The 18,827-nt window shown below is 32.6% G+C and overlaps 1 protein-coding gene across 5 annotated transcripts in view; it reads left to right on the top strand.

The window, feature by feature from the left end:
* LOC148602220 (putative sodium-coupled neutral amino acid transporter 11) overlaps positions 1–18,827 on the top strand; it is a 62,785-nt gene that overhangs the window by 27,977 nt on the left and 15,981 nt on the right. For 4 of the 5 annotated variants that reach the window (XM_088551548.1, XM_088551549.1, XM_088551552.1 and 1 more), the window contains 3 exons: positions 4,587–4,734; positions 11,804–11,878; positions 17,777–17,835. In XM_088551548.1, coding sequence (XP_088407674.1) covers positions 4,587–4,734; positions 11,804–11,878; positions 17,777–17,835 — 282 coding nt within the window. Of the gene's footprint in view, positions 1–1,062; positions 1,202–4,586; positions 4,735–11,803; positions 11,879–17,776; positions 17,836–18,827 lie in introns of those variants that run through there. The other variant, XM_088551551.1, reaches the window with a different exon arrangement.

Genomic DNA, 18,827 nt, shown 5'->3' with positions numbered 1-18,827 from the left:
ATGTATATCTATTTTATTAGGTTATTTTAAGTTGCTCATGATTAGAGATGCATGTGCATTTAGTATGCATTTTTTACATTTGTTTAACTTTACTATTTTAGCCTTGTCCATGTTCCCAGTCCGAGTACTTTTGTTACTTTGTATGTATTTTTTTTTTTGTTATTTTATGTTCTTTGTTGTGTGTATCTGTTTTCCATGTCTGGTCTTTGTCCCTGGATTACATTCTTTTGAATTCCGCTAGAATATTGGTTCGCTTGATTACTCTTTTTTGAATTAGTCGTGTATATATTTTAGTTGACAATCAGACGGCTTTAGATTGTTTTGAGTTCGATTTAATCTATAAAATACTGCTGGTTATGTTCAATGCCATTTTTACGGTTTTCTTGGGTTGTGTCAAACAAAATATTTTAACTACCAATGAACCTTTAAATTCCTTGATAACTCAGATGATCTTACGCACTAGCAAAAGTAAAATGATCCTTCGGGATATAAGTACCATCACAGTTACATTCGTGTAATGAGTAGGTAACATTTGTGTAATGAGTAGGTAACATTTGTGTAATGAGTAGGTAACATTTGTATAATGGGTAGGTAACATTCATGTAATGGGTAGGTAATATTTGCGGAATGGGCAGGTAACACATGTGTAATGGGTAGGTAGCAGTCGTGTTATATAAGGCAACTATTGCCTTATCTGATATATTGGAGATCAGTGAAAGAGTCATGTTTATAAAGAGGTAATTTTTGCCGCAAAGAACATGTATACGACATGTACATGTATACATTTTAAAAATAAAAGTCAGAATAGAAAACATTGTCTTAGCCCCCCCCCCCCCCCTCTATTATACTCCTGTATAGAAAACTTTGTCCTAGCCCCATCTATAATACTTCTATATAGAAAACTTTGTCCTAACCACCCCCCCCCCCACTCAATCATACTTCTATATACATTGATAGATTACGCTGAAGTAGGTATATTTGGATTCATGTCACCCGATAATTAATCAATCGATCAAGTTTATATAAAGCGTATAATTTATTTATAGTTTCCTTGACAGACATATTTACACCCTGAGTTTTTCAAGCGTGAAATTTTGATTTGAGTTCTGATAAGGCACCATAACAATGAAATACCAATAATACATATACTGCAAATATCTACAAGACAATGGAGGAGATACAACTAGATGTTCAGCGACAAGTAGGTGGCTATTGTATCCTTCAATATTCAATGTATAATTTTAATTATTATATAACATCATATTTCGTACATGTACCTGTAGAATTGTTTTGAACCAGTTTGGTATTATGAATACATTGTAAATCATCCATACTTTTCAAGTTACAACGTGCATTTAACCACGCATTCACGCGGGTTCATTCTGATAATTCATAACATAATGTGTTTGTATACTCAGCTGTTAATACTGATGTAGAGAATGTAAGCTTAAAGATTATATGGACCATAAAATTAAAATGTACATATAAATGTAAAAAAGCAAACATTTTCTTTCATTTGTATAAATTATAACCCCCGCAAATAAAGTTTGGAAGAGTATATAGAAATCATATAGAAATCACCCGTCTGTCTGTCTGTTCATCCGTTCGTCCGTTTGTCTGTTTACATTTGTTGTAAGCCCAACTTCTTCCAAACCGCTCGTGGGATTTTGATGAAATTGTATAGGTAGTTTGGGTATCATATGTAGATGTGCATGAAGGAATATATATATGCATGGGATTTTGTGGGATATACGTGGGTTTTTGATGAAATTGTATAGGTAGTTTGGGTATCATATGTAGATGTGCATGAAGGAATATAAATACTGTCGGAGGACTCCAAAGGGAGATGATCTAAATTAAGGGTTTAACATGTTCAAACCTAGTAAGCGCAACCCCTCCTAAATAGCTAAAGGAGTTTTGGTGACATTTTATAGGAATGTTTGGTATGTTGTAGATGTGCATGAAGGAATACAATTATTTCTAGTTTACTAAAAGTACTTTAAACTAACGTAACAACTCCTATGAATTTGGCGGGGGATTGGTAATCATATTTTAATATATGTTCATGTATATTTTTTTTTCAGGGTTCAAAATATCATTTATTAGTTTATAGTTTTCTACATTTGTTACAAGTCCTCTCTTTATATTCAAGATATGAATGAAAAAGTTTATCGATAGCATGTTTCTCCCTGAAAGCTAATTATTGCGGTAGTTTTTGATGGTTTTGTAATCCTTGTTATGCGAGCGTTAATGGATATCTCATTATGTCTACATTTTGTACTTTGTGTTTTTTAGTTTAAACATATTTTATTGCTCAAAGCAAATGAGATCAGACATATGTGAATCACACTCAAGATGTCCTCTCTAATATACAATATTGCAAATATTTGAAACTGAGCATGCATCATAATATATTAATTGAAATATATAAATGAATTAAAGAGAAAGTGAGCAATGACAGCGAGTGACGACGATGTTAACATTTTAGTTAACAGATTGAAACTTATACAATAAGGAATCTTTTGAATTTTTTTTATGAATTCCTGGACATGTTCAGAAACACACATTTTCTTCATCAGAAGGGGCATGCTTATCTCTGATTAGGAGTTCAATAGATAAAGGACACATTTCGGGTAGCCAGTTTAATTTATCTATAAGCACACGTATTTGGTCTGCGTGTAAAGGACAGTCCACAAGGAAGTCACGTACATCTTCAATAAACGCCCCACATCGACCAGATTGATCGGTGACTTTGAACGAAAAATATGATATCGTAACCCGATCGACAATTATCCCAAACTTCACTGGTATAATTGAAAATGGGTCTATTTATTTGTTTCTACATTTTGTCTGCGTAATTGGTATTTCAGTTTCCTGAGAATACTGACGTTCTTACTGAATTCTTACTCTGGCCATTACATTTTCGTTGTGCTTATTCCATCTGGCATCATATAACACATACAATGTAAGTGCTCATGCGATTCTGAAATAGGAAATTTTTCATTGTTCACAGAGAAGGTAAGATCAGTTATATCCGTGTTTGAAAACAATTATCATTATTTCAGTTATTTTTATGATTAAAAGACATCAGCCGGCCATCTATTAGACCAAATGTTGAGTTATCAACTGTGGCGACTTATTACAATTTTCATCTGGCGAATATCATGTCCAGAATAATTAAAAAGACGTACATGTATCATCACCAAAAAGTCTGCACAGTGATGTTAGATTACTAGCGATGTCATTAATGTGTATGATAAAAAGCAGATGACCAAGGACCGATACTTGAGGGACGCCCGCTAACACTTTGCACGGCAACGATGAAACTTTATTCAATTTAACTTTTTGTTTTCTTTCATATATAGAATTTTCAAACCAACGTATAAGTTTTCCTTTAGTACCATGGGCTTTCAATTTTATGTAACAACAACTGATTCCAAATTTTGTCAAATGCTTTAGACAAATCGCAAAACACGAAACAGTTAAACTCTTTTCTCTCAAGAGAGTTCTGAATACAGTCATAGATTTCTAAAAGTTGATGAACTGTTGAATACTGAGGCAAAAACCCGGATTGATATTTATGTATAAGATTATTAGATTGTAGATGATTATAAACATGCTTGAAAACAACCCTTTCCACATTTTAACCAGTTACATTGTGTACATGTATGTTGAGGTGAATTTTATTGTGTGTTTCTTGTTTCAATTAATTTTTGATCTTACATAAAAAAATGTATAAGGCTTTATAAAATTACATGTAGTTTATACTCACCTCGGGTTTCCTGTTCCGGTCTGCTGTAGGTCATTAATTTGTGTCTTTTTATTACTTTTTAGTTTGACTTTGTCATTGTTTTGCTATTGTGATATACTTTCTTTGTGTCGTGGCCTCACAGAAAAACTTTTTATGAACTTTGTATTTCTTATTTTTGAAGGTATTTTTTTTATTTTAAACTTAATTTCTACACTAGTTCCTTTGTTGAATTGCACCAAGTCTCTTTTTTTTTAATTTATAAATTTGCATACTGCTTACAATGTTGGTGCACTGTAGGCAGAATTTAAATTCAAATCAAGCCCATATTCATGCTTTTTTTTTTATAGTTTTTTTTTCCTTTATATAAAAATCCTATAGAAAATAAAGTTTTTATTTCATATTGAATAAAATATTTATTACAAACTGGATCCAAAGTTGAAAGTTTTGCACTTTTGATTTGAGTATTTTTATTCTTATTTTAGTCTTACCGTATATAAACGTATCAACAGTGATACTACAATACAGAAAATCATCCATTTTTTACCGGAAGAATATGTCAGTATTTTTTCTTAATAATTGTAAAAATGTATGAGGTTATACATGTATACTTTACATATTTTACACAGGAAAGTCCTTGGTACCTTTATATTTAATTTTTTAGACTTGAAACGTTTGGGACGCAAAGTTTTTTTTAAGAATTAAGTTAACATGCATCGTTATTGAGTTAGAAAATCTGAGGATGAAAACCCTAGTTGTTGTTTTTGAATCCATTTAAGTTTAAATCAATAAAATATACTCTAGGTCAACATATTTATATATTGTTGATCTATTTCAGACACAGTCGACTTTCTCAGAGACGAGCAGTATTGGAGATACCAAACAACTGGTCACCGATGATTCGTACAAAAACAACCAGTTACGAAGCAGTCTTCCCATGACCAGCTTTAATATGGTGAATTCCATCGTTGGATCAGGGGTCATAGGTAAGTGATCTCTGGTAAAATCAAGCTTCATAAACCCTAGGCCTGGTTCTATCTGTTTAGATTAGAGCCCAGGCTTATCCCATAAGAACTAGTAGAACTGAAAGTTAAGGAGCATGACTTACGAATTTTCAATACATGTACACGTATCACTGACATCCTGAAAGTCACATTGTATCGCCGACATCCTGAAAATCACGTCGTTACTGCCTTGTATCGCTGACAAAATGAAAGTCACGCGGGTGTTAATGCTTTTTATCACTGGCATCATGAAAGTCCCGTTGTCGGTACTGCTTTTTATTACTGAAGCCTGAAAGTCACGTTGTCAGTAATGCCTTGTATCGCTTACCAAAATGAAAGTCACGTGGGCGTCATTCTCACTCGACTGGGGTGAGATTGAAAATTATCGTATAGCAAGATCAAAGGGATTTTAAACAAAATAGCAATAATGCCTTTTATCACTGACACCATGAAAGTCACGTGGCCGCTACTGCCTTTTATCGTTGACATTATGAATGTCACGTTGCTGTTACTGCCTTTTATCACTGGCATCATGAAAGTCATGTAATCGATACTCATTACTACCTGTTATCACTGACACCATTGAAGTGACGTTGCCGTTATTTTCTTTTTATCACTGATATTCTGGAAATCACGTTGTCGTCACCGCTTTTTATCGCTGATATTCTGAAGGTCACGTTGTCGTTACTGCCGTTCAGCCTGACATCCTGAGTCACGTTGCCGTTACTGCCTTGTATCGCTGTCATCCTGACAGTCACGTTGTCGTTAATGGAGATTGCAACACATGCAATATTTCCATGACACTACAGAAGTTGCTACATCATTTTCCAAATATTGAACTTTTCACCGCCTCATTTGTTTAAATTTCCGAATTGTATGATGCTTAATTGTACCACCGCTTTAAAATGGATGATGTAACGACTTTCTTACGTATCCTCAATGACTCTTTTACCGCTTGATGTTTGACAGTTCTAGAAAACGTTTTTAGTCAATATTTTTTGCACCTGTTTTATTTATGTAGATTTTTTTTATCCTGAGGAACTTGCGATTTCCATTAGCTGTATCATCATGATCATGAACTTATTCAGAAAGTAGTAGGATGTACATATTTAATTTTCTTAAACTTGTACAATGTATGTATACATGTTTGTTTTGTTTTTATTTTTGGGGGTTGTTGGGGGTATTTAACGTAACATTGAAATTTGCTTTGTGGAAGTTTCTTGCTTATTTTGAGAATCTATCTCATGGAAATGGTAGAATGTATTTATTTGCATAGCATGCCATACAGATATGAAGGTGTCCATAACATGAACTAGGGATTAGGGTATCCCTAACATAATCCCAGTATGATAGTGTCCATAACATGGCCTAAGCATGAGAAAATCCATGTCCTAGTAATGATGTTATCCATAACATGACTTAGGGATAAGGAAATCCATAACATGATCTATAGATGAAAGTATCCATAATATCATCAAGGGATTAGGGTGTCCATAACCTAGGGATGACGTTATCCATAACATGACCTACGGAAAAGGAAATCCATAACATGATCTAGAGATGAAGGTATCCATAATATGGCACAGGGATGAGTGTGTCCATTACATGACCCAGGAATAAAAGTAGCCATGACATTACCTAGGGATGAGGGTGTCAATAACATGACCTACGGATAAAGGTATCTATAACATGACCTAGTGATGAAGGTATCCATAACATGACATAGGGATGAGGATACTCATATCATTACCCAGGGATGAGGATATCCATATCGTAACCTACTGATGAGAACATGATTTAGGGATGAAGGTATCCATAAACTGACCTAGGGATGAATGTATGTATTACGCGACCTAGTGATGAGGGTATCCATAATATAACTCAAGAATGAGGTACTAATTGCATTAACTTAGGAAAATGATGTCAGTAACATGGAATGGTTAACAGGGTATCAATAAAATGACCTAATGACAAGGGCGTCCGTAACATGACTCAGGGGTCAGGTTTATTTTTCTCACATCTACATTTATGTTGTTCCTATATCATATACTACGTTCCCTGTAGAACGGGAACAAGTCATTCTATGCTATGTATCATTTGTTTTTAAAGTATGTTTCCCGTAAACCAAGAACAAGTCATTTTATGTATCATATGTTACATAGTACATGTATGTTTCCCGTAAACCAAGAACAAGTCATTTTATGTATCATTTATTACATAGAATGTTTCACCAAGAACACAAAACAAGTCTAACTGTGCATCATTAGTTACATAGTTTGTTTCCCGTAAACCAAGAACAAGTCATTCTGTGTAACATTTGTTGTATACTATGTTTCCTGTTCAGCAGAAAAAAAAGTAATACATCTCACCATCTCAATATTTGTATTTACTCTGTAACCGGTAAAGTTTGCATATTTTAACAGAAATGCTCTTATTTCAGTACGATATGTTTTTAAAGAAAACATTTGACCGTATTAACAATTACTGTCTATTATTGACTATATGAATTAATTGGTAGTTCGTTTGTTTGTTTGTTTTTGATATACTAAAGAGTCACGCTTTATCATCTCATACACATGTTTTTTTCTTTCACTTAAACTTCATTGAGAGCTTTCCACACACTCTCTCTCAATCACACAATTATGTCCACATAATCAAATTACCATTTCTTAGAGGAGACCATATAATGGAATTTCTTTCTGAATTAATATAGGAACGTATCAGATTGAACTGCTGTAGAAATAAATGCTAGCTTCCTTATATTGATCATTGTTCTACTAATTGGTTCTGACTCGATGGAATATACAGTTTTGTGATATTTTAACATATTTATGCATTGATCGTGTCTCGTCTCGTCATAGGGTTATCGACGCGAAGGACATGCATTATTTCTAAGAGTGTGTATATATCATATATAATTAACATTTCAATGTATATGGTTAGAATTACAATGAATACTTTGAGTAGTGGTTTCCATTTTGTATCATGGTAGAATATTCGCCTTGAGTATGGGTGTTCGATGGTCATAGACATTTTAAGTCACTGATTTTTCGCCAAGCACGTGGTATACTAGTATCGGAGATAAAGTGTTGACTGGTCGGAGTTAGAACATTAGGTCCGCTAAGCACATGGTATATATATATTGGAGATAATGTGTCGACTAGTCGGAGTTAGAACAATAAGTCTGAGTAGATCGATATTGCTGTCCTGTAAAAACATATTCAACTCCGACTAGTGCAAAGAACTGCCTGTTCGATTGATCAAATAAAATCGCCGTAAAATGCATGCATATACCATGTACGACCTTAATCCAAATTTATTAAATTGTTTTTAAGTGAACACTGCTAATCTTTACATCCATGTTAATATTAAAATAACTACGAATCAGACTTATGACACTTACAAAAACTTTTTAAGAAACAGACATATTTTAAATTAGTGATAAAATGTAAAAAATATAATCATCACTGATCACACTCAAACATATGATAAACTGAAGAAACTATAAAGATGTAATCATTACTGATCACACTTCAATGATACAATCATTACTGTTCACACTACAAAGATGTAATCATCCTCACTGATCACAGTACAAAGATATTATAATTTCTGATCACACCACAGATTGAATTATTACTTATCACACTACAAAGATACAATCATTATTGACACCACTACCCATTGTCATTTTCATTGTTCACACAACAAAGATAAAAAAATACTGATCACGCAACAAAGATATTATCATGCGCACTGACCACACCCCAAATGTATTATCATCCTCACTGACCACACTTCAAAGATATAATCATCCGCACTGATCACACTACAAAATATAATCATCCTCACCGATCACACTACAAAATTATGACCATCTTCAATGATCACACTACAAAGATATAATCATCATCCCTAATCACACTACAAAGATATTATCATCTTCATTGATCACGCTGCAAATATATATACTTATCCTCACTGATCATACTACAAAGAATTCATCATCTTCACTGATCACACTACAATGAATTCATCATCTTCACTGATCACACTACAAAGAATTCATCATCTTCACTGATCACACTACAAAGAAAAAAAATTACTTATAACCTTACAAAGAACAAAAATCATTACTGATCACCCTACAAAGATATAATCATCATCACTGATCACCCTACTAAGATTCAATCATCACTACTGATTACACTACAAAGATTAAATCATCCTCACTGATCACCCTACAAAGATATTAGCATCCTTACTGATCACACTATCACACTACAAAGATATGATTGTCCTTACTGAAATAATTTTCATCAATAATCACGTGCACACTACTGTAAACCTTCGCGCGATATAAATTTGTTTAATAATATTTTGGAATATTTGCGAGGACATAGCAATCGCGAAAGTTAATTTCCTGGAATACATGTTTGTTTGGGTAGGAGTCTAACCTAGCAGTCAATAATTAGGTAGTCCTTTCTCAAAATAGGTATGCACAGGACCACCGGACTACTATCAGTGTCGAACCCTGCTATATATCATACGTTAATTGAAGTATAACTAAGAGGTATATATACCAACAACAATGCTGTTCCTTTCATTTTTTTCACCATACATGGAACAGTCGCGTTTATAAAAATCAGGAAAGTTTGATGTCCTTTCTACACTGTTGCACTGGTTGTTTAAAAATCCGACCCAAAGAATAAAGCTCCAATTGTGTTATTCAAATTATGGAAATCTGTCAAGTCATTGACATTACACAATACATAAATCATGTAATTTTCGGTTGAGATATGGATTTTCTTTCTTTCAGTTTTTTAAGGCTGTTATTATCGTATCAATATGGCCTTTAAAGCCAGTTGATTGAAAAGTAATCAAGGGAACAAATATTCGAGGGGAAATCAAAAGAATATATTCCAGGAATAAAGACTAGACATGGAAAATAGACACACAACAACAAGCATAAAATAGCTAATAACACGTACAAAGAGTCAAAAGTAAACGAACATTTTACAACGGAAGAAAATATTAACAAAACAGTTTTAAATAAAAAGGCACTTGTATGTCTAGTCCGGTATTCATCGCACAACATGGACGCTAATGTAATATACACTCCTTGGTCTGTTATTCATATCATTAACATACCGGAACGACATTAGCCTATTTGAATAAGACTTTGCTGAAATTCTCCCAAGCATTAAGTACCATTCTGTGTTAGAATCAGGCAATGGGTGCATATCTTTTACCCCAATTTAGTCATTTTTGCCTAAAATTTAGTCAGTAGATCTAGAAAACAACCACAAAGCTTTTAAGTTTATCCTGAAGCATTTGTAACGTAGATATTTTTTGACTGCATATATAGGGAAAGAGTGTGTGAAAATTTTCCCGCCATTTTTTTTATAGTGCATTTGAACTAAATTTGACCTATCAATATCTAAAAAATGCAAATTTTACAAACACTTTGATGGTTATTTTTGGTGGTTATCAGGTATAATTTATTGGTTAATGCAATAAAATGTCTGTGTTTTTACCTTCATGTGCCACACCTTATATACGTTTTGCCCAATTCTTAGACGGGAAAATGCTTAACTATCAAACATTCATTAGTTCAATGTTTGTTGGTTTAAAACACGTGTGAACATATTTACCGGCTTTAACTGAGACAAAATTTGATTTACGTACTGCTTCTATGAAGACTGTAAAATAAGTGAGTTGGATTATATTTGTTTGAACAGCAATACAATCTACAACAGCTTGCATAAACATAAAAATCATATGAGTATGCAATTTTATATAAAAACTAACATATCTAATTGAGAAAAAAAAAGTTGCCTAATCAAATACATGTAACATAGTCCTAAATACATAAATAAACACATGGATTGTTTGTTTGTATCTTATTATGGAGTCTTACGTTTGTTTACAGGTCTATATCATACCCCCTTAGCAGTTTGTAGATGATAATTACATGGACATTGTATTAACTGTACCAGACTTGTATCTACACCTTTATATGTCAATAATACAAAAGGTCATGATACTATATCTGTAGTTCACCGGGCACTAAATATTATGATACCAGACTTGTATCTACACCTTTATATGTCAATAATACAAAGGTCATGTAACCATATCAGTAGTTCACCGGGCACTAAATATTGTGATACCAGACTTGTATCTGCACCTTTATGTTTCAATAATACAGAAGGTCATGATACTCTATCTGTAGTTCACAGGGCATTAAATATCATAATACCAGATACACCTTTATAAGTCAATGTTTCTAAAAGATATGCCAATTTCCCCATAGCTCACCGGGCAGTGAATTGTTTCATGTATAATGCTGGACTGATAATTATCCCCAAATGATGTCAATGATATTACTGGCCAAATTACTCCCCTTAGTGAATTTGCAGTGATTCGTTATAACATTGGTCTGGTACCTACTCCCTTTATATATTAGATGTCAATGATTCTACAAGATGTGATACCTTCTCCGAAGACCACCTGGTAATGAGTTTATTTCAACAGAATTTAATTCTCTTGCCTAGAGTTATTGAAAAAGTTGATCATAAAGTATGATTGATGTGAACCTTTTGATAATTAGGTTTTAATTACTGCTTTTCATATTTTCTTCCCTATGACATTGTTCCTAGCAGTCGATTTCATAGTTGTGAAAGAAATAATTATCGACGAATCGATTGAACTTTTTTTATCATTTTAACCATTTATCTTGAAACGTTTTTGATCATATACTTCTTCCTATAACTTTCAGGTTTATGAATTTTGTTATACATATTTCTGTCTGAATTGATTGTCAAGTTGTACAGTATACTAGCTTAAAGGCTCAGGTGACTGATACTTCAATTACATAGCAATATATGATAATGGACAATAATGATGACCGTTTACGCTTTGATGAGGTATAATGTGGGCCCAAGGACCAAATTCGTCCATCCATGACTCAAAAGGAAGTCATTGACGTTAAAAGCACCAACACGAGCAGTAAACTTATGTCTTATGAATGTTCATTATTTCTTTTCAGGTATTCCGTTTGCTTTTAAACAATCCGGATTCATGCTTGGAGCAGTACTACTTGTTCTTGTTGGTGTTATAACAGGTAAGTCAGATATAAACCCTTTGCGGTTATTTTATTCCAAATATTAGCAAAATTTAGCTACTCAGTGATATAAAAACATATAAAATGTACCTACTTTTAGAGTCAAATGCATGCCATTTTGTGTCAGCAATCGAAATAATGCAGACAATGATATCATGCTTGAACATGCTTGAACATTAAAAATGACTAAATGAAATGGCCTGGACCTAGTCAATATTTCAGTAATTTTCTGGTGAATGTTTCAGCAGTGTCGTTAGTATTTTTGAAGAATTTCAAAAAAAAGTCGCCATAATGTTTATCGTCCTCATATTTTACAATCGGTATCATTTAGATGTTTAGTACCACGGAGAGTGATATATGTATAACACCAATGAAAGTGATAGATGTATAGTATCACATAGAGAGATATATGTATAGTACCACAAAGAGTGATATATGTACAGTACCACGGAGAGTGATATATGTATAGTACCTCAGAGAGTGATATATGTATATTACCACAGACAGTGCTATATGTGTAGTACCACATAGAGTGATATATGTATAATACCTTGTAGAGTGCTATATGTGTAGTAGTATAGTACCACAGAGAGTGCTATATATGTAGTACACTCCTTGAGACGTTCACGTTTACCATTTTAGCGTTCATGCATCGTTTATCATTTAAACGCACGATAAACGCACGATAGAAGCGTTCATTTAAACGCTCGATAGGAGCGTTCGTTTAAACGCATGATACGAGCGTTTGTTTAAACGCACGATAGAAGCGTTCGTTTATTTTTTTTTACTTCATTTCCTTGATTGAACTGTTATTTCTATATGTTTTGCATTTATTATTTATATAATTTCATTAATTGAATATGGGCGTTCGTCTATCATGCGTTTAAACGCACGCTGGGAGCTTTCGTTTATCGTGCGTTTGGTGAGAGTTTAGCGTGCGTATGGGCATCGTGCGTGCAGGAAACCTAAACGTCTCAGGGAGTGTATGTATAGTATCACAGAGAGAGTGATATATGTATAGTGCCACAGTGATATATGTATAGTACCACGGAGAGTGATATATGTATAGTACCACGGAGAGTGATATATGTACAATACCACAGACAGTGATATATGTATAGTACCACACAGATTGATATATGCATATCACCTTAGAGAGTGCTATATGTGTAGTACCACAAAGAGGGATATATATATTTGGCAGTTCTAACATCGTTGGGAATTTTTTAGACTTTCCTATACGTTTACATGGCTTCCCTGTATCAATTTGATCCGATGGAGCAGGGTAGCGAAGAGAGTCGTCACATTCTGAGACGTTATATATATATATATATATATATATATATATATATATATATATATATATATATATATATATATATATATAGAAAGGTCTGAAAAATTCCCAACGATGTTAGAACTGTCAAATTTGCGATGCTAATTTTAGGTCGTTCCCTCGGCGGGACTCGAACTTGTACCGCTGTGACATCTATGGCAACACCGCCTGCACAAAGTCCAGCGCCCTAGACCACTCGGCCAGCTAGGCTATAAAATATAGCTTTCGCTGGCCGGGTGATTCCTCCTCGTAGGATTAATCTAGGGCTGTAACTTAGTACACGATGTATGGTAGTACGGGACAGTTCATCTAGGTGTTATTATATAGGATAGAGGATCAAATTAATGATGCATGTCACAACAAATCAATATTATACAACGTCTCAGAATGTGACGACTCTATTCACTACACTGCTCCATCGGATCAAATTGATACAGGGAAGATAACGTAAACTTATAGAAGGGTCTGAAAAATTCCCAACGATTTTTTATATCAACAATACGATATTTTCTTTTTTAGACATATAAGATGGTATTGCATTAGTTGAAATAACTACATGCAATTATTTAGAAATGAAGTATTTTTTTCAAATACTTTATCAAATTGTTGTATTTTCATTCTTTTAGAATGAAGAAAATGTGTTCCCAATGATCCATAAACAACAAATATGGACATTTTAAACATAAAAAATAATTTCTTTTTATATTAGAGTAACAAAAAGGTATTGCATAAGTCAAAAATACTCTATTACCTAGGAATTTAGTATATTTTACCCAAATTATATGAAAATCAAATTTATTCATACTCCCGTAAAAATGTTTTTGCAGTGTACGACGTATAATAAAATGGACGTTTTTCATATCTGTAATGCAATATATTTTATTTTTAGACAAATAAGATGGTATTGCATTAGTTAAAATAGCAAAATTATCTCAAAATAAAGTATTTTTTTACCAATACTCAAATTTTAGTACTTTTATTCTTCTGGAATGATGAAAATTTGTTCCCAATTATCCATATACAACAAATGTGGACATTTTTACATGAAAATTATTTTTTTCTCATATTCGGAGCAATAAGATGGTGCATAAATCAAACATATTCTATTATCTATGAATTAGGTATATATTACCCCAATTTTATGAAATTTCAATTTATTTATACTCCCAGACCAGTGAAAATGTTTTCACAATGTACTATGTATGATAAAAATGGATTTTTCATATCTACAATGCAATATTTTCTGTTTTCGACAGATAAGATGGTATTGCATTAATTGAAATAGCTAAATTATTTCAAAATAAAGTATTTTTACCAATACTTTATCAAGTTTTGGTATTTTTATTCTTGAATAAAGAAAGTGTGTTCCTTATGATCCATATACAATAAATATAGACATTTTTCACATACAAATTACTTTCTTTTCATATTCAGAGCAATTAGATGGTATCCAATAAATCAGAATACTCTATAATCTAAGAACTGTATATATTACCCCAATTTTGTGAAATTGCAATTATTCTTACCCCCAGACCAGTGAAATTGTTTCCACAATGTACCACGTATAATAAAAATGGTCATCTTTCATATCTACAATGCAACATTTAGTTTTGTAGACAAATAAGATGATATCACATTACATAAAATAAATGAATTATTTCAAAATAGTGTATTTTTTACCAATACATTTTGAAATTATGGATATTGTTGTCTTCTGGAACAAAGACAATGTGTCCTCAATGATCTATGTACTAAAAATATGGACATTTTTCACATAAGTCAAACATATTGTATTATTTACAAAATGAGTATATTTTACCCACATTTCATGAAATTTCAATATTGTTGAACTCCCAGCCTAATGAAAATGATTTTGCAATGTACCATTTTTAATACAAATGGACATTTTTCGTATAAACAATGCAACATTTACTTTTTTAAGACAAATAAGATGGTACATGTATCGCTTTAGATAAAATAGCTAAATTACTTCAAAATAAATGGTGTTTTACGACTACTTTTTTGCAATTATGATATTTTATCTTCGAATGAAGATAATGTGTTTCCAATGATCCATATACAACAAATGTAGACTTTTGTTTTTAAATAAAACTTACTTTCTTTTCATATTCAGAGTGATAAGATGGTCTCGCATGAGCAAAAAATACTCTATTGTCTACAAATTGAGGATATTGTATCCCAATTTTATGAAATTAAATTATGTTTAAACTCCCATACCAATGAAAAAGTTTTCATAATGTACAATGTGTAATAAAATGGACATTTTTCACATCTTCAATTTAATATTTTGTTTTAGACAAAAAAAGATGGAACCGCATTAGTTTAAATAGCTTAAATACCTCAAACTAGAGTATTTTTATCAATATTTTATGAAATTTTGATATTTAAATTCTCCTGGAACAATGAAAATATGTTCACAATGATCAAAATTCAACTAATATGGAAATTTCATATAAAATTGTATTTATTTCGCATTCAAAGCAGTATGATGGTATGACGAAACTTTATTAACTAAAAATTTGGGAATTTTACTTCAATTTTATGAAATTTCAATATTTTTCAATGAAATTGATTTCGCAACGTACGATCTATTATGTACGTGATTTTATATCAAAACATATATGGACATTTTACATATCGAATGTGTTTAATAAAGCGTAAACATATTAATGTAAAGCTACATATAAGATGTTAGCAATCATAAAACAAGACGAACAGAAGTACACTATATAGCATAATCTATTATTAATGTAGATTCCAAAATATACCAATAACTGAAATGAATACTTCCGGCAGACACGATCATTCGTGTATCGTGCGGCGTGTTTCATGTGGCTTTCGTGCATCGTGTGCTTCGTGTGCGTGGGATTGGGATAGCTACACGTTTCAGGAGGTGTAGTATCACAGAGAGCGATATATGTATAGTACAACAGAGTTATATAATGAATAGTACCACAGAGAGCTATTTATGTATATTACAACAGAGAGTGATAAATGTATAGTACAAAAAAAGTGATATATGTATATTACCACGTAGAATGGTATATATAAAATACTACAGAGTCATCTATGGCAATACCGCCTGCACAAAGTCCAGCGCCTAGCTGGCCGAGTGGTCTAGGGCGCTGGACTTTGTGCAGGCGGTGTTGCTATAGATGTCACAGCGGTACGAGTTCGATTCCAGCGTAGGAAACGACCAAAAATATATAGAAACGTCTAAATAAGTTTAACATCACCAGAAGATGGTAAAATTTAAATTGAATACTTCGGATAACTGATATCCTTCTTCAGCATAAAACTCATCAAACTTTATGAGTTTTGTGCTGAAGAAGGATATCAGTTATCCGAAATATTCAATTTAAGTTTCACCATTTTCTGGAGATGGTAAACATATTTAGACGTTTATTTAATTTATTGTTATGTTTCGCATCGTTTTTAATGATTCATTACCCCGTAAGAGTGATCGTTGACTTTATTCTATACGTGTGCATTATCTTCCCTGTATCAATTTGTTGTGACATGCATCATTAATTTGATCCTCTATCCTACATAATAACACCTTGATGAACTTTCAAGTACTACTATACATCGTGTACTAAGTTACAGCCCTAGATTAATCCTACGAGGAGGAATGACCCGGCCAACGAAAGCTATATTTTTAAATAGCCTAGCTGGCCGAGTGGTCTAGGACGATGGACTTTGTGCACATGTATAGCACCACAGAGAGCGATACATGTAAAGTATCACAGAGAATGATATAATGATATGTATAGTACCACAGTGAGAGATATATAGATTGTACCACAGAGAGCGATTTAGGTATATTTCCGCAGTGAGTGACATATTTTAGTACCACAGTGAGAGATATATAGATTGTACCACAGAGAGCGATTTAGGTATATTTCCGCAGTGAGTGACATATTTTAGTACCACAGAAAGTGATATATATATAGTACCATAGAGGGTGATATATGTATAGTACCATAGAGGGTGATATATGTATAGTACCATATAGGGTGATATATATATAATACCACAGAGGGTGATATATATATATATATATATATATAGTACCACAGAAGGTGATATATATAAGAAATTTAATACTTGTTGTAGTTACACTTGTTAGTAGTGTTCTGAGGTACAAAACTCCTGAGGTAATTTATTGATACATTATAATGTTTTATTAAGGTTTTATTAAACTTAAATGATTTTAACTCATCTATTATTTCAGCCAATGTACCATTTTAAAATATAGCGATGTTAAGTACTGGACATTTAACTGATGTGTTTATGGGTAATATACTATATTATAAGTCAATTCATATTGTATTGAGTAGTAGTTGTTCAAGCATTAAATACAACTATTGACGTCCATTAAACTATTGGAATGCATTCACCTTATTTTAACAGTCGCCCAATTTATGCCAGGACTATATGGTTGACTGTGTTTTGTACGTTATTTCTATTACTCATTTCAGCTTTAATATTTTTGAGTTTTATCACTATTTTCACATTCTTCATGAAATATTCATATACAGATTACTCCATACTACTGTTGGTAGAAGGGGGACGATTGTCGAATACAGATTCATATCAGGTAAGACCATGTGATTACTGGATGAAAGATTATGTTATGACAATGGATATCATTTGATCCACGATTATACAAGATTTGTTAATTTTAACACTAGGGACATTCTAAGATACTAATTCATAGCATATTAGTATACATCAATACGGGGAGGACTGTAAGATACTGATTTATAACTTATTCATATTCATGTTAACACGTGGAACACTGAAGATACCATTTCATATCAGGTTAGTTGATGTTAACACGGGGAACACTGTAAATACTAATCCATAACAGGTTTGTTCATATTAACACGGAGAACACTGTAAGATTATACTTCATATCAGGTTAGATCATGTTAACACGGAGGACTTTAGAAGATAAAAATTCATAACAGGTTATTTCATGTGAACACGGTCAACACTGTTAGGTACTAATTCATAACAGGTTAGTTTATGTTAAGACGGGGGACACTGTAAGATTATAATTCATATCAGGTTAGATCATGTTAACACGGAGGACTTTGGAAGATACAAAATCATAACAGGTTATTTCATGTGAACACGGTCAACACTGTAAGATACTGATTCATAATATGTGAGTTCATGTTAACACAGGGAACACTGTAAAATACTAATTCAAAACAGGTAATGTGATGTTGACACGGGGAACACTGTAAGATACGAATTCATAACAGGTTAGTTAATCTTAACACGGGGAACAGTGTAAGGTAATAATTCATAACAGGTTAGTTAAAGTTAACACGGATGACTTTGGAAGATAATAATTAATAACAGGTTAGTTAAAGTTAACACGGAGGACTTTGGAAGATAATAATTCATAACAGGTTAGTTCATGTTAACACGGGGAACACTGTAAGATACAAATTCATAACAGGTTAATTGATGATATAACACGGAGACATTGAAAGAGTTTGATTCAATGTAGGTTAGTTGATGATATTAACACGGGATCATTGAAGATACTTCTTCATAACAGGCAAGTTCATTGTAAAA

Source organism: Perna viridis, chromosome 11 (assembly GCF_037379345.1).
Source record: "Perna viridis isolate PV_CMFRI_1.1 ecotype Kerala chromosome 11, ASM3737934v1, whole genome shotgun sequence".
In the NCBI taxonomy this organism is placed as follows: Eukaryota; Metazoa; Mollusca; class Bivalvia; order Mytilida; family Mytilidae; genus Perna; species Perna viridis.
The sequence above is the reverse complement of the archived record's forward strand: the minus strand, read 5'-3'. Positions and strand labels throughout refer to the sequence as shown.